The sequence below is a fragment of the Rhinopithecus bieti genome, unplaced genomic scaffold (genome assembly GCF_001698545.2).
Source record: "Rhinopithecus bieti isolate Rb0 unplaced genomic scaffold, ASM169854v2 scaffold_2439, whole genome shotgun sequence".
NCBI classification, from domain to species: Eukaryota; Metazoa; Chordata; class Mammalia; order Primates; family Cercopithecidae; genus Rhinopithecus; species Rhinopithecus bieti.
The window spans coordinates 80,118-103,837 of record NW_016804232.1 but is presented as its reverse complement, the minus strand read 5'-3'; the positions used below and the strand labels follow the sequence as shown (position 1 = coordinate 103,837).

The 23,720-nt window shown below is 39.8% G+C and overlaps 1 protein-coding gene across 3 annotated transcripts in view; it reads left to right on the top strand.

Moving 5' to 3' along the window:
- Nucleotides 1-19,683, top strand: part of AMPH (amphiphysin) — a 256,655-nt gene extending 236,972 nt beyond the window's left edge. For all 3 annotated transcript variants that reach the window (XM_017867370.1, XM_017867369.1, XM_017867368.1), the window contains 4 exons: nt 8,836-9,045; nt 11,020-11,289; nt 13,129-13,230; nt 18,449-19,683. In XM_017867370.1, coding sequence (XP_017722859.1) covers nt 8,836-9,045; nt 11,020-11,289; nt 13,129-13,230; nt 18,449-18,556 — 690 coding nt within the window. In that variant the 3' untranslated portion in view covers nt 18,557-19,683. The remainder of the gene's footprint in view (nt 1-8,835; nt 9,046-11,019; nt 11,290-13,128; nt 13,231-18,448) is intronic.
- Nucleotides 19,684-23,720: the final 4,037 nt, after the last annotated feature.

Here is a 23,720-nt window from a genome sequence, read left to right as displayed (position 1 = left end):
GGGGGGGGGGGGGGGACTCTTGGAGCATTTTTTTAAAAAACGAAATTTATCATTGGGATGTGTAAATGAAGATTCATGAGAAAGCTAAAACACTTAAAATCACTCAAAAAATCACTCAAAATCAGATTCACTATTACCAGGATTTTTTTTTTGTTTGTTTTCATTTTAATGATTTTACTCTTAAACAAAAAAACCCAGCATATCGAAAAAGAAAGTCAACATTTCAAAAGTATATTCTAGAAATGTTAGCTAAACCCAAGAGAATTTTCTATAAAACAAAGTATAAATGGATCCTTGAAGCATAATACCTGAGCCAGGCAAGGGAAAATATCTGAGTGTCATCCATCTCCACCCTCAATCAGAGACAACTTGCATCTACCCTGCCATGAGTATGGGATTCCTTTCTGAAGCATCCAGGCCATTTGGGGCCTGCTGCTACTCTCACACAAGTATATCCTTTGACACATATATTTGGGGGTATTTATGTAACAGATGATTCCATGTAAAGACTTGATAAATCCCTCTCCAGCTCCTGTTCTGAAAGGATATCTAAGAGTCCCCAGCTAATGAGTAAAATGGAACAAAGAAAATGTTTCCACATCTACTGTAAACATCAAGCCTATAGAGATTTCTCCTGATTTGAGAAAACTAAGCACATGAATACGTTTTAAGATTAGCAAACACCTACAGAGCAATACAAAAGAAAAAATGATTGCATGCCAGAGTTAAAAGTTTCTTTAGAGAATATGCAACAATAACAAAAATTACCTGACATACAAAGACAAAATTTGAAAATTGCCTTCCTTTTTGTTGTCAGTAATACTCAAGATGACCTCGATAGGTGAAACAAAAGATGAAAGGTGAGATGATAAGGCGACCATATTGAGAAGAAAAGAAAGTCACTTTGAAAGGCAGATGAAAACAGAACTCAATAACATGAGAAAAGATTTTAAGGGGAGGAAATGTAATATTAGAATCAAAATTTGCATGAGACGTGGTCAAGTTGAGAAGCAATACTATAGAGAATCGATTTAGTGATAGGAGGGTAAGCTGGAGGAGTTCTCCCAACACATAAAGAGAAGCACAAGTAAAGGTGATGGATTTAGGGGCCAAGGAGTGAAGATACAGCTCATGGGTAGAAGTTCATCCTGAAGGAGAGACTATAAGAATGTTACAGAAGCAGAAGTGGCTAGTATAGTAGAAGAAAACATGCTCGAGCTGAAATTTTCCTAGTTGATGGAATTAATGCATGTGGATCATAAGAAATCACCCAAAAAAGCAAACTTAGTGGAGAGAGACTACATTGAAATGTATTATTTTAAATATTGAGTTCAAAGAAAAAAGTCCTGCAAGCATCTAGATTGGAAATAAGAAAGCACTACAAGTGAACAACAATTAGGTTGTTCTCTGACTTATCCATATCAATACTAAAGGTCAGAAGCTATTGGAATAACATACAGATTTTGAGCACAAAGAAACACAACATAGTAATTCTACCCCAAGTCAATAGTTGGCCATGTAGGAAAGCAGCAGAAAGACACTACCAATTACATAAGGTGCTAGAGACTTTCCATAGAATTCCTAAAAAGCATTTGGTGAGGATACATTGCAGTTGACTAAAAGATGGCTCAAATCAAGGCAGATAGGTGGGAAGACATGTGATAAAGCAAATGTGGTGACATATCTGTTGAGGATCCTAGGCGGTGAGCATTTGCAAGTTCATTGTATTCTATGTTCTTGAAATTTTTTAAAAAAAATTTCTTATAATGTTGAGCAGAAACCCCAAAAACATGTTTAATGGAAATATCATAAATAAATAAAGAGAGCAGTATTTAGTATTTAAATTATTGAAATGTGTAACCTAAATAATTGTTGGGTTACAAACCAAAGATCTTTCTCACAATGTTAGAGTGACATTTAAAAATGAAACCAACTAGTGTTTAATTCTAATAGAACTGTTAAATAACTTGTTAAATAGAATAAGCAATAAATTATTATATATCCATTACTATAACTTTTCTAAGAAACATGACTCATGTTTTGCAAAATAAACCTTGTATGATTAGAAAATGAATACAACTAAATATATCAAAATGTTACCATAAATTATCTTTTATTATTTTAAAATTTGTTAGAAAAAATATTTTAATTGCTTTATTAGAAAAATGCCTATGATCACTTACAATAACCTACTTGATAAATAAGTATGAAATTTCATGGGCAGAAGGAGAATCAAAGTAGCTTCTTCAATTGTCTCATCCAGACCAGTTGCGTGATTGACAAACTATTTTCAGGCATTGTTCAGAGCTAATATTACCAAGAAAACAAGCAAATAAATAAACGAGTGAATGAATGTACGAATACATGACATAAACCTCAGAGATGACAAGTTCTCTTGAGCCTATCACTACTCTGACATGTTTGGGGGTCTTGGTCCTTGTTGGCCTGCTTTTATGGCACCATCTCATAGCAGGACTGGCTAGTTTCTGTCACCCGGTTGTGTTTGGCTATTTTACATGATTGATAACCTAGGCTATTGTTGTATTTTGTTCATGTCATTACATTTCTAGACAATTTTGCTAAAGCAAGTTTAAACTGGTGTTTAGAGGACCCTGGCATGAATACCATAATTATATGGCTTTCCACCAAAGAGATGATTGAGGCAGAAGATTAGAAAGCAATGAGGGGCCGGGCGCGGTGGCTCATGCCTGTAATCCCAGCACTTTGGGAGGCCGAGGCAGGTGGATCGCCTGAGGCCAGGAGTTCGAGACCAGCCTGGCCAACATGGTGAAACCCCGTCTCCACTCAAAATACAAAAAAATTGGCCGGATGTGGTGGCAGGTGCCTGTAATCCCAGCAACTCGGGAGACTGAGGCAGGAGAATCTCTTGAATCCAGGAGGCAGAGGTTGCAGTGAGCCAAGATCGTGCCATTGCACTCCAGCCTGGGCAACAAGAGTGAGATTTCATTTCAAAAAAGAAAAAGAAAAAGAGAAAGCAATGAGGTATGTATGGTGCAGAGACCCACCACCTACTCTCTCCAGAAGGTTCTGTGCTGGTTGCTGTGATTTCTGTGTGATAGATAGGAGGGTTAGCAATACTCTTAGTTTCTGCACCTCATAGACCTCATGGATAAAGTAAATATGTGCCCAAGGTCAAGGAGACTATTTTTAGTCTCTCTTTGCAATAGCTGTTTCCCCCATAAATATATTTGACCAATAAATAGTATAGTTTGGGCAGAAGATAGGATAAGTGTGTTTTTCTGAACATTTAGAGTGAAGAGAAGCATTTGATAGCACTGGGTATGAAAGGCTTGAAATACTTTCAGCAGGTTCAGTCCTCTGGTCTTCCTGGGTAACATTTTTTAAAAAACAAATAGCAGTCATTTATCATTGTGGTTTTTCCTAGCAGATATAACATGTACTGTAGCAAGCAGAGCATAGAAAATGTTTTTTCTTTTATAGCTCTACAAATAGCTAACAAATTGAAATGCATAACAACAACAATAATAATAAGAGGTATAACTTTCATCGATGAAAACCTTTTCACTCTTTCCTTTATTTTGTCTATAGCTAACACCTAATCTGAACAAACGGGTTCCAGTTTTCCATTGTATTTTTATGTTGTTCTATTCTTGCGATCAGTAAATAGGGCATTGGAAATATTTTGGTAAGAGCAAAAAATCTGGACCAGATTCCAGACATAAAGGGAGGGTTGAGGCACCCCTGATCATCAGACCAGTGTCAGAAACAGAAAGCTATGAGGATACGCAGATAGTGGATGATCCTTCTCTGTTTATGAAACATTTTTAAGCTCTGCAAAATCAACGTGTTAAGTGAACAGCAGCTGGAGAAGTGGGAATTCATTACTAATGGACTCGGAGTAGGGTGTAGGAGTGTTGTTTGTTTTCCAAGCAGATCATTCAAATTGTTTGGCTTCCCGTTTAGTCTAAAGTGCCAATTCCATAGCACCTTACCTTTGCCAGAATTGTGAATTTCAGTATTTTCCTGATATTTATTTATCATTCTTAAAGTCAGTTTTCTGCATGCTGCAGTTCTTTTTTATGTGACAAAAATCAGCTAAATTGCTGAGGTGCTGAGGCTGAGGTATTTGCTCCTGCAAGGTCAGGATCCTCAGAGCAGTCAGGTAGAGCCTTTGGCCGCCACCTGCTGGTGGTTGGTGTCACAGCAGCTAATACCTGTTTTTTTATTATTTTATTTTATGTTTACTTTTAACTTTTGTGGGTACATAGCGGGTGTATATATTTATGAGGTACATAAGGTATTTTGATACAGATATACAACGTGTAGTAATTACATCAGGGTAGATATCTATCACCTCCTCAACCATTTATCCTTTTATTTGCATTATAATCCAGTAATATTCTTTTAGTTATTTTAAAATGTACAATAAGTTATTGTTGACTGTAGTCACCCTGTTTGTGTTATGAAATACTAGGTCTTATTTATTCTTTCTAACTATTTTTGTGCCCATTAAACATCTCCCTTACTTCCTCACTACCCTTCCTAGCCTCTGGTTAGCATCCTTCTACTCTCTATCTCCATGAATTCAATTGTTTTAATTTTTAGCACCTACAAATAAGTAAGAACATTCAAAGTTTGTCTTTCTGTACCTGGGTTTTTTCCCTTAACACAATGACCTCCAGTTCAATCCATGTTGTTGCAAACGACAAGATCTCATTCTTTTCTATGGCTGAATAGTGCTCCATTGTGTATATGTACCACATTTTCTTTATCCATTTATCTGTTGATGGACCCTTAGGTCGCTTCCAAATCTTGGCTATTGTGAATAGTGCTGCAACAAACATGGGAGTGCAGATACCTCCTTGATATATTGATTTCCTTTTTGGGGGGTATATACCTAGCAGTGGGATTGCTGGATCATATGGTATCTCTACTTTTAGTTTTTGTCCTTTGTTTTTGAGGAACCTCCAAACTGTTCACCATAATATTTGCACTAATTTCCATTTCCACCAGCAGTATATGAGGTTTCTTTTTTCTATACTTCCTCGCCAGCATTTGTTATTGCCTGTATTTTGGATAAAAGCCATTTTAACTGGGGTGAGTGACATCTCATTGTAGTTTTGATTTGCATTTCTCTGATGATCAATGAGATTGAGCACCTTTTCACATACTTGTTTGCTATTTATGTCTTCTTTTGTGAAATGTCTGTTCAGATCTTTTGCCCATTTTTTGACTGTATTATTAGATTTTTTTCCCCATAGAGTCGTTTGAGCTCCTTATGTATTCTGGTTATTAATCCCTTGTCAGATGGGTAGTTTGCAAATATTTTCTTCCATTCTGCAGGTCATTTTTGTTGATTGTTCCCTTGGCGGTGCAGAAGCTTTTTAACGTGACATAATCCCATTTATCCATTTTTGCTTTGCATGCCTGTGCTTTTGGAGTATTATTCAAGAAATCTTTGCCCAGTCCAGTGTCCTAGAGAGTTTTCCCAATGTTTCCTTTTGGTAGTTTCATAGTTTGAAGACTTAGATTTAAGTCTTTAACCCATTTTTATTTACTTTTTGTATATGGCAAAAGATAGGAGTCTAGTTTCATTGCCTGCTTAAATTATCTAGCAAAGGAAAGGTGATAACATGTATATTTAGTGATGGTAAAATCTTATACAACCAAATTGATAGATATCTAGAGGTAAGTTACAGGTTAATAATAAACATGATTGTATGGAACAAGTTTAAAAAATTACCTGTGGCAACACCAGCTATAGGTCACAGAAGTATATTCTCTCCCAGAGATATAGTATCAATTCAACTGAGACTAAAAGCCAATCAGTAACAATGTGTAGTTGGAACATATATGTATAAAAGGATTTATGCATAACCACTGGGAGAATAGCCCATGAAATAACATCCTGTCTGCTTTTTCATCTGTAGCAGTGCCTCTGCTGCATGTGTGTGTAGTGGTGGTGTCTGCTGCTCTGTTTATCCATACCGTCTGCATGTAGATAGAGTCCATCTGCTTCCAAGCTGTTGAAACTAGTGGGATATTCATAGGTGTGATTTTCCAGACAGATGGAGAGAATAAGCTTATAATCATGACACAACTTGTTTTATACATTTGAGCTCATAAGTTTATTGCATGCACATTTTCTTTCAGGATAGTTTTTAACATGGAAGAAACTTTGTTAGGTGCTTAGTGTCCTAGAGAAACCCTGTTAATGTCTCCAACAATAAAGTTATGAGCAATTGCTCATTGTTCTTCTTGGGATTAAGATACCCTACTAATTTATGTTCTGATTACTATTCTGTTGACAACAGTAATAATAGCATCCATAAAAAGGTCGGTGCTTATTTAAAACAGAGATGAAATTCTATTTGATTTCAAAATAAACTTTTTATTATAGGAATTTTCATCCATTTGCCAAAATATAAACCCTCATGTACTTGTTACCCCACTTCGATAGCAATCAGCATTTATAATTCACTTTAAATAAGTATCTGTTACAATTCATGAGAAAGCATTACTTTTGTGAACCCATAATGTATTAGTCCATTTTCATGCTGCTGATAAAGCCATACCTGAGACTGAGCAATTTGCAAAAGAGGTTTATTGAACTTACAGTTCCACATAACTGGGAAGGCCTCACAATCATGACAAGGAGGAGCAAGTCACATCTTACATGGATGGTAGCAGGCAAAAACAGAGCTTGTGCAGGGAAACTCTCATTGTTAAAACCATCAAAACTGCTGAGACCCATTCACTGTCACAAGAAGAGCATGGGAAAGACCCACCCCCATGATTCAATCATCTCCAACTGAGTCCCTCCCACAACACATGGGAATTATGGGAGCTACAAGATGAGATTTGGGTGGAGACACAGAGCCAAACCATGTCACATGTACTTTCATGACAGGACAGGAAGAAGGAAGTATGTCATGGCTAGGGATTGTATTTTAAATCATTGCACACCCTGTGTGGAGAGCCACATCCTCGTAATAGGAGATTCTCATAAGAGAGGGAAGTAAATTTCTAAGAATATGAGGAATACTTGGACATATAATGAGTAGTATAGCTGTTAACATTTCATTTTCATTCCCAAATAAAATATTATCTTGTAGAAAAATGTCCTGTATATATTCTGTAACAGGCATTTTTATTTAAACTATTACCTATAGCTTTGAGCCAGCAGAAACGTTTTTAGAACTGCTTTGTTAAAAGTGTAGGCATATGGTTCATGTTCTTCATCTCCAATTCTGATGCCCACTCAGAGGTGCTCTTCATTATCCTTTTCTGTTTTCTGAGTTTGAAAGTTAATATTTGCAACATTAGGGCCTTCCTAACTTAAGATGTTGAACTGGGTAGAATGTATTCAACAAGGAAAAAAATAGTTAATCCTAATCACATCAGATAGTAAGAGCCATTTTTGAAATATGTGTCCTGGATATATTATATAAGATCAACCTGAGATTCTTCTTCCGTAGTCTTTCTCATGTGAACTTCTCAAATCAAGTCTGTCAAGCTGATGTTGTCAGAATCCTGTTTAAAGAGTTGGACTCCAACCCATTTGTTCAAAATTAAAACTTCTGATTGCACTTCCTTTATTTCATTATCTCAAATTTTAAATACTACTTAAAACTCTTATTCTGACTGTGTGTCTACCTTAGAAAGAAAATTCTGGCTTTTTTCTATTTCACGTCTCCTTACTGGACCTAAACTATGATTTTGGCATTTTGCCTGTAATGGGCTCTGCAGCTATTTGGAGCATTACCATGCATATTTGATTACAAAAATTATTTCCCCTTCATTCCTGAGGGTTCATTGAGAAAGCTTCCTTATTTTTTTTTTCCTCTGTGAAAGTGATTTGGCTTCTGGAACCTTCCTCACAAAGATTTGAAAGTTTATACTAAAACGCAATTTTTCGAAATTTTGACTTTGTGTGATGAGGATGCTTTTCTGATATGGCTTTTCTCTCTGACCCAGGCCACTTCCATCCTCTGACATAGATGTTCCATGTAAATCAAAAAGTGAGCAAGGCAGGTCTCAGTCATGGAGAGGCTTATTTAGCCAAGGTTAAGGATGCACCCAGAAAAAGAGACACAAGTCAAAGGAGGATCTGTAACCGGTGCTTTTTCTGAAGAGAGTTTTGAGAACTTCAGTATTTAAAGGGGAAATAGCAAGCAAGAAGGGAATAAAATTTTTAAAAGGAGTGTGGGTAGGCAATGAGGCAAGTGTCACATTCTTGTGAGGCTCTGATTAGTGCTCAGTGAATCTACATTTCACATATGAAAAGGGGGAGTGGGGACATGGTCACTCCTGCCTCCATCTCACGCTCTGTAGTTCTGCACGTTACATAAGATGAAGGAAGCATGTGAAATTACAGCTCGGTGTTTGAGAATGAAAGGAAGGTTGTTTTCGTGTGACTCTGTTTCCAAGCTTAGCTTTCCTTTGGCATGGTGAGTTTAAGGTCTCGAGATTCAATTATATTTCTTTTATTCCCTTAAGGCCTCATTTGTTGCTTCTAGCCAATAAAAATGGAAATAGCTTGTGGAGAGGACCACCCACACCTTAAAAGCCGTGTTTTTGGAATAGTATATGTCACTTCCATTCAAATCCCATTTGCCACACCTGACAGCAAGGAAAGCTAAGGAGTGTAGAATTGTTGGGAGCTCAGCAGAAGAGAAGTCAGAGTGTTGATGAATACATGGCAGACTCTGCTGTACCTAAATCCTGGGAGTGCCAAGAATGTTCCAAATCTGTATAGCCTCCACAGAGGGGACATCAGAAATAGGCTTGAGTTTGACTCCTGGCGGAGGCCCATGGAGATGCAGACGTGGCCTGTTGGATTCTGCCCTACAGGTCATACCTGGAGCTGATGCTGATGCAGCTGTTGGAACCTTGGTGTCAGCAGCTGAGGGAGTCCCAGGAGAGGAAGCAGAGGCAGAGAAAGCCACTCTCCCTGCTGCGGAAGGAGTAAGTTTAGAGGAGGCCAAAATTGGAACTGAAACCACTGAGGGTGCAGAGAGTGCCCAAGCTGAAGCAGAGGAGCTGGAAGCAACAGTGCCTCAGGTGAGTGTTCCATGTCGCAGCCAGGGGAGCTCCTGGGAAGTGGTGTGGGCTGGGTGCTCTGTTGGTTGGTCCATGGTGATAACTGTTTGGATGTATAATAGGTTTGTAGCAATTTTGTGACTCCACCAAACAACATTATTATCAGATTCTCAGAAAGAGTAATCCCAGCTGCTCAGTATCAGCATCGCAATGTTGCATACAGGCCCTCAGGGCCTGTGGCTGACTGGGCCTAAGCATGGAAAGGGGAAGGGGGAGCTCTGGGGTGACGTGGAGAAAGGAATGAAGCAGGACAGTGAAAAGGATGAGAATGGAGCCGGGAGAAAGAGAATGTGATGAAGTGAGCACTTAGCCCAGGGAGAACACAATAGTATTTAGATCTTATTATTCTTATTACTGTTTGGTGGTTATTATCATCATCAGAGTGTCTCAAATTCACCATCAGGCCCCTTTCACCAAGAACCCACCACTGTGTGGTACTTTGAGAAAGGAAACAAAGGGACCTGGGCCGTTAGGTCTGTGCGTGAGGCTGGAGCGGGCCCTCCTCGGCACTGCCTCAGAGCAGCATTGAGAGGCCACAAAGCCACATACTCTACCACTGCAGGGGCCTCCAACCCCAGGGCCTGGCTGCACTGTCTGGTTCTTCTGTATTCTAGAAGGCAATGTTAAGAGGGGGCTTAATGGTATGTATTGTTTTCTTCTGATGATTTTACTCCCAATAAATTTTCAAAAATTTCTCCAGGGTTACTAAAACTTGAAACTGAATTATCCCTTTCATTATCCCTTTTGGGCTGGGGCTGAGGCAGATAACAGTGTTATGGGAGAAGGAACTTAAAAGAATATTCCTTTTTCCCCTTAGATTTTCTCATCACAGTTCCCAGAGTGTTTTTGTGTGTATTGTTGTACTCGTGGAAAGACGGTATTATCTCTCTAAGTTGATGAATGTTAGTGCTCTAGTCCTCTGATAGCAGAGAGAATATAGAAAGACTCCTGTTCTGCTGATGAAACTCCCCTCCATGCTCATCTTTGTTAAACAAATGAAAGCGTGGTCCTAATCCTTTGGTTCAGACACTAGAGTACCTGGAGTGGATTGTGGGAGGTGTGGTCCCTGCAGCGGCCACAGCAGTGGGGGTCTGGAATGATAATCACAAGCGAAGGACTGGTGGATGAACTCCAAACCCCAGGTGGATCTTCACCAGCAAGCATGGTTCAGACACTGGGGGCCTCTTGGGACTGGAGGAGGGGAGGAAGGGGCTCACCGGAGGTGAACTGCCCGTGGCAAGAGTTAGGGCTCCATGGGACAAGAACCAGGCCGGCCTGCGGGGCCAGGCGCGGCAGCTCACGCCTGTAATCCCAGCACTTTGGGAGGCTGAAGCGGTCGGATCATGAGGTCAGGAGATCGAGACCATCCTGACTAACACAGTGAAACCCCGTCTCTACTAAAAATACAAAAAATTAGCCGGGCATGGTGGCGGGCGCCTGTAGTCCCAGCTTCTTGGGAGGCTGAGGCAGGAGAATGGTGTGAACCCGGGAGGCAGACTTTGCAGTGAGCCGAGATTGCACCACTGCACTCCAGCCTGGGCGGCAGAGCAAGATTCCGTCTCAAAAAAAAAAGAACCAGGCCGGCCTGCACTGACTCCTGCAATCCCTCTCAGGATGGTTTCCCTCACCCCTCACCCTTCAAGACTCAGTCTCCCATCCCCTATGCCTCCTCCCAATTCCCACGGAAACCTCATGCTTACCAAACTGCCTGGCTATTCAAAGATCCAGAAGTTAATTCCACTAAGGGTTTAGGCCTCAGGAGGAACAGAAGGAGGCTGTGTGGCACAGCAGAAGACCCGGAGCCTGACTGGCTGATGGGGAAGTATGGAAATGGCAGCCCCAGCTTTGGGCTGGGGGCTGAGGCAGGTTGTGCAGGACGAGGAGGTTCTGTTTTCCAGGCCCTGCTGGGCACTGCCACGGGCTTTCTTCCCCCAGGAGAAGGTCATCCCTTCAGTGGTCATAGAGCCTGCCTCCAACCATGAAGAGGAGGGAGAACACGAAATAATTATAGGTGCAGAGCCTGAGGAGACCACCGAGGACACGGCTCCTCTGGGCCCCACCAGCGAGACGCCAGAGCTGGCTACGGAGCAGAAGCCCCTGCAGGACCCTCAGCCAATGCCTTCTGCACCAGCCGTGGGGACTGCTGACCAGCTAGCATCTGTAAGGGAGGCCTCTCAGGAATTGCCTCCTGGCTTTCTCTACAAGGTATTCTTATTTTTTAAGTCTCATTTGTCCTTTTTTTGCTTTGAGTCTCTATTGCTTAAGCCTTTGGTTTTCCAGTTTTTACTTTTACTTTTTGCAATTATTATTTCTCTGAACTGCTTTCCCTTCACCACCACATCACTTGGACAAGCCAGGACTACAGTAATAGATTTTCATATTTTAACAAAGAATAACTAAAGGGAAGTTCACCATAGGGCAAACAGTATGCCTCTGGGTAATGAATGGGAGTCTCTTCCAGCCCTCCCTCCTGTCTACTCCCCCGGGTGCCTGTGAATCTGTGGAGCCTGGCTCAGACCAGGCCTTCGAATCACCAAGAGCTCCTAACTGGGCTATACCTCTGGGGGTCGGGCAGCAATCCTTCAGTCAACTCTGGCACCTTGTAGGGTGCATGACACAGAGTAGGAAGCCCATAAATATTTTGTAAATTAATGGATTCATATATGAATAAACTTGCACCAAAAGGCAGGAAAAAAAGGTGGCTAAGTTAATGGGAAGAAGGTTTTGCTCAGACAGGCTGCTTAGAGCCTTCATAAACCAAAGGGTTCTTACCGAAAAACTTAGTAGATACCTGAAAACACTGGCCTAACCCAAGTGTTTCCTGTCTCAGATGTTTCCTAATAGATTTGATTTTACATTTCAAAATTCAGTTCTTTTTCTTCTAAAGTGGAAAATGTTATATCATTCTCTCTCTCTCTCTCTGTCTGTCTCTCTCTCTCTCTCTCTCTCTCTCTCTCTCTCTCTCTCTCTCTCTGTGTGTGTGTGTATGTGTCTTTGTCTCTCTCCACTAGAAAGTAACTACTACCTTGCTACCTCTTGTGGGGACAGGGTCGGCTATAATGGATTTATGAATGAATTAATTTAGAGAAAAAATTAAACCTGTGGATAGGGGGTTGTTTCATGCCAGGTTCTGTTTTAATTGGAGCATGAGGAGTCCAAGAAGCCTTGTGCCAAGCACGGCCTGAGCTTGCTGGGCCCATTCTGTCCTCCTCAGTAACTGTAGAATAAGCTAAGGTACCCCTATAGGTCCTCTCTCTGGGTATCAGTTCTCCCATCAGAGAAATTAATTTAGGGATAACATAATCCATTTCCGACTCTGACAGTTTAGGATTCTATGAATACGCTCAATGGCAAAATACACACTTTAAAAGCCGATGTTTATTCTCAGGGGTGGAGTTGAGGGAAAGGTGGAAAATTCAATCAGCCATGACGGTAGAGTGATTCAGACTGGGTGACGGATGCATGGGGGTTCATTATGTTATTTCTTCTGCTTTAAAATATGTTCCTATAATAAAATTTTAAGGAAATCTTTTTCAAAATGGGAAAGGAAAAGAAACTGGTTGCCATTGTAAATAAGGTAGGATAGGGAAGAAAGGAAATATATTTACACAGAAATGGATCACAGAGTTTTATTTAGTAGTAATTACTGTATAACCTGCAAGTGGTGGTTTTCCTGATTATTATTTGACAGAAGCTGGGGTTAGAGAAGCTTTAGACATTTTTGGTTCCAGTTAAACAACAAACAGTAATAAAGCAGCAGTGATAATAAAATGCAAATCTCTAACAAAAATAAGATGAATTAAAATGTGATTAATATAGTACTTTTCCCTGTTGTAGAGGGCATTGCATTACTATTAATAAATATACATATGAATGGCCTCCTATCAGAGAATAGGGCTTCCCTTCTGGCTTTAGAGGCCTTCTTCTTCCTTGGGATATGGCAAATATCCTCATCTTCATCCAGCTTGGAGAGTGCTTGTAAGAGTGTCTGCTTATAATCTGGCTGGGAAATTGATTTTTGTGGATTCTTCTTATCTTCTGCAGGTGGAAACGCTGCATGATTTTGAGGCAGCAAATTCTGATGAACTTACCTTACAAAGGGGTGACGTGGTGCTGGTAGTTCCCTCAGATTCAGAAGCTGATCAGGTAAAAGATAAGATTGGACGATGCTTTGGGCTACATTGATTTTTTCGGAGGACACAATCACTTCCTAAAGATGTTTCTATTTTCTGAGATGCTACAAGCCATCTAAAAAGGACTTAACGGCTTGTGAGAGCATAGATCATTAACCAGGTTTCTAGGACACCCTTTTGGGATGCTGTCGCATTCTTCTTTAATGTAATACAAACAGTTGACCATTTCTTAATCATGTAACCACTTTCTAGGAATGCTTTCTGTAACAGCTGTCTTCAGGAAATGCAGACACTATGAATGTGAACTAAAAGACCCCTTCAAAAGTGGTTGCCTCTGGGTGTGTGGATATTGATTAGGAAAGAAACTGGGGAACCTTCTGGAGTGATGGAAATGCTTTATATCTTGAGAGGGATATCTGCATGTATTTGTCCAAACTCATTGAACTATATACCTAACCATCTCTGCATTATACAGTATTTAAATTATACCTCCAATTTAAAGAGATTCTTTAAAAATATCACCTCCTAAAAGAGTCGTCTGATGTAAGGTACTGAGAACTCCCATCTTGTTCTCATTCATAAAATGTGTGAACCCTTGAAATGGTAGGCAACACAAGTAAATGCATCTGTAAACATGTATTTCTGGAGAGAAAAGCTCTAACTTCCATACTATTCTCAAAAAGACTCATGAGCTCTCCCCTTAAAAAATAAAGTCAAGCATCACTGCCTTTGAGGTTAAGACTTAACATGTTCAACATTTTGTTCTTTCTTTTGACAATACACTTACCAAGATACATCAGGTGCTGGGTCAAACAGTCTCTACCACAATAAAATTAGATTTGAAATGTATATAACAATAATCTGCTGAGCAGGGTGGCTCATGCCTGTAATCCCAGGACTTTGGAAGGCCAAGGCAGGAGGATCATTTGAGGCCAGGAATTCCAGACCAGCCTGGTCAACATAGCAAGACCTCATCTCTACAATTTTTTTTTTTTTTAATTATCAGGGTGCAGCAGTGTACACCTGTAGTCCCAGCTACTCAAAAAGCTGACATGGGAGGATCGCTTCAGCCCAGGAATTCAAGGCTGCAGTGAGCCATGATCATGCCACTGCACTCCAGCCTGGGCAACAGAGCAAGACCCCATCTCAAAAAAAAATTAACAACAATAATGTATCTTTAAAAGCCCCCAAAGATTTAAAAATTTTAAAATACACTTCTAAATAACCCCTGGGTCAAAGAAATCATAGTGTGAGTTAAAAAAATATTTCATAATGATCATTAAATAGAAATTAAATAGAAAATGCATGGAAGGAAGGAAATAAAAATAAATTCACAAATGAATACAATAAAGGACATAACAGATAACATTGATGAAACCAAAAGTAGGTTTTTGAGAGGATTAACAAAATTGTTAAAACCTTAGAAAGACTCAAGAAAGAAAATCACAAAGCATAAATTACCAATATCAAGAAAAGTGTCAGCATCACACATCTCAAAGATATTAAAAATCCCATTTATAATGGGATTTTTGTCTGTATTAACCAGAAGTTATTTTGTAAGGAAATAAAAGGAAAAAAGGTAGTTTTTTTATATTTGCCATCATGTTTATCATTTCCAGGTCTTCATTCTTTCCTATAAGTCCAAGTTTCCATCTGGTCTTAATTTCCTTTCTCCTTAAAGAACTTTCTAGCTATTTCTGCAGTGCTAGTCTGCTGGCAGCAAATCTTCTTGGCTTCTGTTTATCTGAAAATGTCTTTATTCTTCTTAATTTTTAATGATACTTTCACTAAGAAAGAAATCTGAGTTGACTTTTTTTTCTTTCAACTCTTTAAACATGTGTCATTGTTTTCTGGTCTCTATTGTTTATAATTAGAAATCAACTGTCATTTGTTTAATATTGCTTCTCTGTATGCAAAGTGACTTTCCCTGACTACTTTTAATAAATTTCTCTGTATCTTTCATTTTCATCAGTTTGAATATATTGTATTTGGGTAGGGTTGTTTTTTTTTTCTTTTCTTTTTTTTTTTTTTTTTTTTATGGTCTTCATACTTGAAAATCACTGAGCTCCCTAAACTTGTAGCCTAATGTTTTTCACTATATTTGCTTTTTATCTTTAATTTTTTGTCTGACTAATTCTCTTTGTTCTTTTTTCTCTGGGTTTCTAATTATACTTATGTTGGACATCTTGAGGGCTAAGATGCTGTTCTTTTTCTTTGACTGTTTCTCTCTGGTAGTCAGGTTAGATAATTTCTCTTGATCTGCCTTCAAGTACTGTGATTGTTTCTTCTTCTACTTTGCGTTTGTAATTAAGTTTATCCAGTGACTTTTTCTTTTTTCTTTTTTTTTTTTTTTGAGACGGAGTCTTGCTCTGTTGCCCAGGCTGGAGTGCAGTGGCTGGATCTCAGCTCACTGCAAGCTCCGCCTCCCGGGTTCACGCCATTCTCCTGCCTCAGCCTCCAGAGTAGCTGGGACTACAGGTGCCTGCCTCGTCGCCTGGCTAGTTTTTTGTATTTTTTAGTAGAGACGGGGTTTCACCGTGTTAGCCAGGATGGTCTCGATCTGCTGACCTCATGATCCGCCCGTCTCGGCCTCCCAAGGTGCTGGGATTACAGGCTTGAGCCACCGCGCCCGGCCCTCCAGTGTTTTCATCTCAGATATTAGAGTCTTAGAGTCTTCATTTCCATGTTGTTCTTTCATGTGGTTTCCATTTCTTGGCTGAGATTTCCCACTTACATTCTTTCATTATCACTGTCTCTCAATTTATATACTTGAACAAATTTATAATAGCTGCCTTAAATTTCTTACTGCTAATTCCAACAGCTGGGCCATCTCAGGGCGTATTTCTATTGTTTGCTTTTTAATCTTTGGGTCATATTTTCCTTTCTTTTTTTTTCCATGTCTAGTAATTTTTTAATTGATACTAGACATAGTAGGCGGACCATGCATGATAAAGAGTCTGACTCTGTTTTCTATATCTCAAAATTCCTTATTTTTGTTTTAGCAGACTTATAAATTACTGAATAATTCCCTTGAATTGATGGGAGTTGGTTTTATACTTTGTTAGGGTGGGTCTGTAACCTTTATGCATGCACAGCTTAGGGGTCAGCCCAGGACTTCAAGGCAATTTATCCACATATATTAGGATACCTATTCCCCAGTGGCTCCTTTCTTTTCAAGATAATACCCCCTGAGTGTACAGCTTCTCTGACAGCCTTACACTCTATGATCTGAATGCCTCACATCACACTGAGTGAGGATAATCCTCAGGAGAAAAGCTGTATCAGTATAGATCTCACCCCGTGCAGTTCTCTACTTTCAAGGGTCAAATACCCTGTAATTTCTGCTTGCTTTTGGTCATTTCCAGCATCTTCAAATAGTTGTACCCATTATTTATACCCATCCCATTATATATAAATTTATACTTTATATGTTATATAACCAAGCATTGTTTTTATGTATAAATAGTTGCATATATGTATATATAGATATCTAGAGATATATAGTTATTCCAGTGTTTTTAATTATTCTCTCCAGAAGGATTTGTCTAATACAAGCTATTCTGCCATTACCAAAACTGGAAATCTTTTTCTACCACATATTTTAAGCAGTTAATATTTAATTTTTTATATTTTCCTCAGCTAAAGATTGATACTGGCTAATATTCTTTACAAGTTGTCTTTCAGAATATATGTGTTGGAATATATTTTGATTGTGGGTTTCTGTAGTCCTTTACTTGTTTTCTTTATTGAAACAATTTTTAAGTGCTTAACTCTACTTGGCTCCATTAGATTTTTCACTCACTGTAAATAAAGTCAAATATAGACACTTGTGGGGGAAAAATGACCTTTTATATGCTTTCTAGAGGTTCAGAAAATATTTAGCTATCATCTTTTATTTTAAGTATAGCTTTGTCCTTCACATATATGACATCATAATTTTAAAGAGGACACTTTTCCTCATCAGCTAGGATATTATCAGTTATTTTATTGAGTCATTTTTTTCTCCAGCGGTTTTTTCCTGCCTTCAAAAATTGGGCTGTCTAAATACTGATATTTCTTGTCTATATAGCAGCATCAATTTATAGTCTCAGATTATATCAAAAGGGAATGAATTCAGTTTCTTCATTTAATTTTTGAGATCTAATTTTATCTGATGTACTTGAACTATGTTGGGGGTTGGTTCAGACTAAACCTGGCCATCCCTCATCTGAAGTGGAATTTCCTTTCTGCACTGGTTAACATAATAAGGATAGTCATTTCCCACTCCTTGAACTTCCTGTGGTCTCGTTTCCTGCTGTTTCTTTCAACACAGCGTTTCCAGCTAGACTCTGCTTATCTTCAGGAAGCCAAGGGCAGACCACAGCCTCTGTTTCTCAGTTTTAAGTATCGTCTGCCATTCTGCATGACCATACATGGATGAGTTCTCTACCCTTTCTGGGGCAAAATGTTCCATTTTTGTGATGGCACTTCTATATGGCAGACAAATGTCTATGAGGAATAATTTATAAAGGATATAGGGGTGCTTCCAGCAAGAATGCCATGACATCCAACTTATTTGTAGTTTATATAAACTTGAAAATTAGGTAGTATAAAACCAAAATAGCAATACCAGGCAACACACATCTAGCTTTTAGTATTTAATAAGCCCTACATAGGTAGTTTATTGGGGTTATAGGATATGAGCTGGGGGTCAGAGTTCTTTCTTATAAGCAAGTGGCTTGGGATGAAATATAAGACATTCCATGGTCTCATCAGTACTCCATGCTAACCCAAGGAACCTAAAACCTTTTTTACACTGTGACCCCAGAACAGGTCATGCTCTTGTGCATGAAATGCTTTCACGTGGTATTCCTGTCTTTGCACTGGTTGTAATTGTAATCCTTTTCTCCTCTTTAAGAACTCATATTATAATCCAGTTAATGTCAGTTAACTATGCTTCGTACAGTCATAATGTTAATATTAATTGTCAATTAACTATACTTTATACAGTCAATAAGTCATTGAAAACGTTTATCCCTGCTTTTCTTTTCTTTTCTTTTTTGTTTTTTCTTTTTTAACTAACAACTTATTTAGGATAGGCCTTCCCATTGATCATGGCACAGCACTTTACCTGTAATGTGACATCCTGGTGAAGAACCACAACACTAATGTAACACATTATTAACTAATTGTGGCAGTGTGGATTTTCCAGTAGTTTGCTGGACCCTGAAAGTCCTGTCATTGTCTTTCAGGATGCAGGCTGGCTGGTGGGAGTGAAGGAATCAGACTGGCTTCAGTACAGAGACCTTGCCACCTATAAAGGCCTCTTTCCGGAGAACTTCACCCGACGCTTGGATTAGGGCAACAAGTACTGCAAGAAAGAGCTCAGTTACTGGGTTTTTAAACCTTCATGAAAACCTGAAGAGTTCACTTTTGCTATTATGCTCTTAATGATTTACGGACTGATGCCAGACAAACCTTGGGAAGATGTATCAATGGCGTATGTGTGCAAAAAAAAAAAAACATAAGAGAAAGAAAAGTAAATTAAGGAAAAAATCCTCACTCGTTCCCATGTTGTCAATAACAGGTTTGTTTGTGCTTTGTCCAAGCTGTGGACTCTTGTACTTGATCCCCTCCCACCAATTCTAAAGTAGTTTTCTCCAGATCAGACTTTTATTTCTCTGCATCAGGTGTATGGTATTGAGTGGCTGCCCTGCAGAAGATGTGATGAATTATCCTGTGGTACAAGATTATCTTATTCCCCTGCCCAGGTGTGAGCACGTGCTCTCGCTCCCTTTCAGGTTTACTGTGTTTAAAACTAAACTGCTGCAAAAGTTCTCAATGTTATTTTCCAACACATCTAAATGTATATATATATGGACACACAGTCATGCAAGCTAGTTCCCACAACTCCTGGATCTATGTGTATGCAGAAGGCTACATATACATAGTTGCTTTCTTTCCTTTCCATTGTAACTCTTTGCCTCTCAAGTGTCATTGATACATGCATTGCTCTTATTCTGACTGGCATTACAGTCGCAGTTTTGCCTCATGGCAAAACCAGCCATCCCATTGCCAAAACAGCCAACAGTATCTGTGTTTGTACTGTGCAGTTTTCAGGATGAGATGACAGATAGCATGACCATACTGAGGCCCCTCAGAGAAAGCAGGGCCTGATTTATCTAGCTGTCCAGCCGCTGTGGCTGGAGGTAGGCTAGTTGGGATGGGCAGCTAAGTAGTCTTCTCTTCTGCCTTTATGAGATTGGATAGAAAGATGGGGCATATTCATCCACCCCCAAAAGAATACTATAAAAACGGCTCCTCTATATTTCCACCTCTTTCTATTTATGCAACTCATCTTCACAGATTGTTCTAAAGTAAAATAGATGGTGTATGCTGTATCCACAAATCATCTGTAACAATTATGTTTTCAGTGCTGTGTCATTCCAAATAAACCTTTGGTAATCTCCAACGATTACCCTAATTCCTTTTGATGAGTCTTTTTTTTTTTTTCTTTTTCAAATTTTGTTTTGTTCCAGTCAGATACTCTGCTTGAAACAGTTGATATTGGAGTTGTTATTTGTGCAGCAATATGCTTGTTCTTCCACTAGGATGCACTCCACGCCCCCCACCTCACCTCCCCACTTCCTTCATTCCAGTCATTGCTGGTCACTTGGTGTTCCCTGACATCCAGCAATTACTGCAGCACCAATAACAGCTGCCAATGGAGAGCCCTTAAAGCTGCCGGCTGTGGACTCCCAGTGCGTGAATCACTGATAATCTTACGACCTTCATAATCAGCAATTTCTTCTCACACCAGCTTCATTTTCTGGTCACTTTTCTTTCTGGCATGTTTATGTTCGTAGGTACGTAAAAATTATATCAGATGGAATAGGAAAGTGAATTCACTTGGCCATTATTTCCAGAAGAGAATTATTAACACAGAAGCCTTTTAATTGATTTGGACTCTTTTCTGCTAATATAATTCTTTATACAACGTAGGCTGATCAAGAATGTATTAGACTTTTAGATTTGGTGTGTATTCCTGATTCACGGTTGAATCTTCCTGGCATATTACTGACTTTGTTGTTTTAAGTGTGAATAGGGAAATAACTGTTATTGAGCCAAGATTTTTCCAGGGGCTAATTTACAGAGAGGCTGGGTCATCATGAATGCTATTATAGTGCAAGAAAAGCAAATGTCACTGCCCAGGAGCATGACTGATAATTCAGCAAGTAGAAGGCAGCAATGTAAGATTCATAATAGAAAGCCACTCCTGACATTAGAGTGCACACAGGATGTTAAAAGCCAAGACTGAAAAATTAGCTCGAATAATAAAATGCACCTAATGTTCTGCAAAGATAATTGCCTTGCCACATCTCCTGGAGCAGAAGATGTGATCAATTGTTTTTAAATTCCTTTCACCCTCTTGCCCACAGTGGTTGCTCACAGTGTACTGTTGGCCAGGACATGGCCCAGATTACTGTAGCCCTAGATGAATGTTCCTGGATGAATGTAACAAGTTCTTCTGAAATGACATGGTTTTCATTAGCTATTTAGTCCTGTTTTTTAAAATGTCTTTGGATTTTTTTACACTAAATAAGAGTCATCAGATTTTTGTTTGTTGTTTGTTTGTTTGTTTCAGGAATTGCCAAAATCCAAGAATTCCTAATGCATTGAAAACAAAGGAGATGGAGGGAATGGGTGTGGGGTGGTGGCATTCCCCAGAAATGTCCTTGAATGTGGAGTGAACATTGTTTTCCATTTCAGTGGATGTTCTAAGGAATGTTAGTTTCAAGGACTTTCTGGGATTACTAGTGTGAAGTTCTTTCCACTTCCCTTTCTTAGTTATTCTGTTCAAGTTCTCCCACCACCAACCCATCCTAGGCACATCACCCAGTCATATAATGGTGAGTTTGTAGCTCATTGATCCCAAATGGCGTTGAACTAGGCCTTGGTCCTTTCTGAGCTTCCTCTCCATGATTTAAGATTCCTCTTAGAAACCCAATGGCATGCAGACCTTCAAATAGTTATGAGTCAGAACTGTTTGGAAAGAAAGCCAGTAGTTCTTATTACACATACACCTACCTGGCATTCCTACCAATATGACAGTCACTCATTTAAACCTGTGTGATGTATATAATTGCAAAGTAAAGTTGCCTGGCAATTTGAATTTTTTTTTTTTTTTCTCTTTGAGCTAGAGTCTCGCTCTGTCACCAGACTGGAGTGCAGTAGAATGATCTCAGCTTACTGCAACCTCTGCCTCCTGGGTTCAAGCAATTCTCCTGCCTTAGCCTCCCAAATAGCTGGGACTACAGGCATGTGCCACCATACCCAGCTAATTTTTGTATTTTTAGTACAGATGGGGTTTCACCATGTTGGCCAGGATGGTCTCAATCTCTTGACCTTGTGATCACCCTCCCAAAGTGCTGGGATTACAGGTGTGAGCCACCACTCCCTGCCGGCAATTTGAATTTTTAACACTGTCGCAGAGTAGCCAGGCCCCCGGGACAGGTAAAGGTTCCCATACCATGCTGTCGCATTGCTTCCACCATGTCTGCTCTTCCTGACAAAGCTGGGGTAGCTTTGGAGTCAGCCAGAAACCCATACCATCACACCTTAGGCTGCCCAGTGAAGTGTGCATGTTTAGAATGCTGAGCCCTCTTTTCTCACATAAAGAAGCCTCTAATCAGGGCATTGGAACAATCCCAGCATGACCTCATGGCCCATTCAGATGGCCCATTAAAGAAAATGCCTTCGGGAAGCTACAAAAGTTATGAGAAATCAATGAGTTTAAAGATGGCGGAAGCTCAGTGCTTTATTCCACACAAATTGCCAAATTGCTCAGCTGAACACCTTTGAAGCCTTAGAAATAGACCGGCCAATGGATTGGCCTTGCAAGGACTCTACTCCTCTTTTCAAAAGAGCCCAACTAACAGCTGCCTTCTGATTTTTACTTGGAACTCAACTAAAAACCTTATAAACATGTGTCAGTACTTGGAGATGAGCAGATCGCACAGCTTTTCTACACAGTGCTGTAGCTTCTGTCTCCCTGGGGTGACTTCTTCCTAGGACTTCAGTAAGTGGAATCGGACATTTGGTAACCGCACAGAGAAGACAACGATCAAAATTCTCTTGGAAGACTTAGAAAATGGAGATCCAGGTGGTTCTGTTCATTTGTGAGCCCCGCAGGTGCAACCCTGTTTGATGATGATCCTGTCCTGGATCACCAATGGGAGACCACCTGGCTGTTCACGGGCAGTGTTCTTCAAGACACACAGCAGGGGGTTGATAAATTGTTCATAAAGCCAAATAAACTATGCTCGAATAAGCGTAATATTCCATCCAAATATTTTGTGACTCATTGGTAATACCTTTTAAGGATCACTTAACAAACAGCAGCAAATAGTGACTTTTTCCACTTAGAAGGTATTTGAGACATAACTTTTACATCCATGCAAATTGAGAGGAAGGCCAGGTAGGTACCTTGAAGCTCTTTACAAAGAAATCTAAATTTTATCTCTGTTTCCTAAAATCCAATTAATTCCCAGTCCCCCCGATCTCAAGTCAAACACTCAGGTTGTCTGACTGAGGGTTGGGTCAGAATTACATGCTTATTTCCCTCCCTGCCGCACCCTACATAGGGTGCATCTGTAGTTAACACTCCAGAAACTCTTCCTGCTGCATTCTGATGCCCTGTAAGACCAGTCCAGCCCAGGAGCACCTTGTCCATAAGCACCTTGCCACATGGCTGATACCCTATACCCTCTCCCACCAGTAAATATTAAACTCTGTGTCATTATGCTCTGCTCTCCAAAAACTTACCAGTGATCACAAAGTTCTGTCTGTGGCATTTGGAGATGCCACCAAACTTCCAAATCTCCCCCAAGATTCCAAGATACGAACTTTCCTTGTTTTCTTATCTCTCTGGTTGTTCCTTCTCTGTTACGTTCCTAATTTTTTTTCCTTCTTCCTGTGGGTGCTGGAAGTGGGGTGGGGCAATAGCGATCTGTCCTTCAATTTGTGTTCTAGTTGTCCAAGGAATGTTGCCTTTGGAGTGTCCAATTATTGCTTCCAAGTACACATGTTCATTTGTTCATTAAAATATATCAAGCACCAGCTAAGTGTCAGTTACTGTACATGGGGACCGCATTCATAAGACTTAGACATTGCGCTCAAGGGACTTCCTTCCAAACCGCTCTATGGTGCGTCACTGAGGGGCTTCTCCATTCTTCAGAATCTTGGGCCTGAAGACTTGGGAGCTTCCTTTGTACATCATTTTCCAGATTTTGGGCACCTGCTATGATGTCCCCTCAAAACATACAACCTTGCACTTTAATCTAGTTGGGGTTCTGTTCTTCACGCTGCCAGAGAAGACAAATTGGATCCTTGTTGTCTCTCTTGTCACTTGAATTCCTGTCTTCCTTGTACCCTACTGCCCACCCATTTTAGGTACCTAACAGGTCCCCACTCCCTCCTCACCTCTCCCTGTCAGAAACACACACACAAATGATGAATATCTAC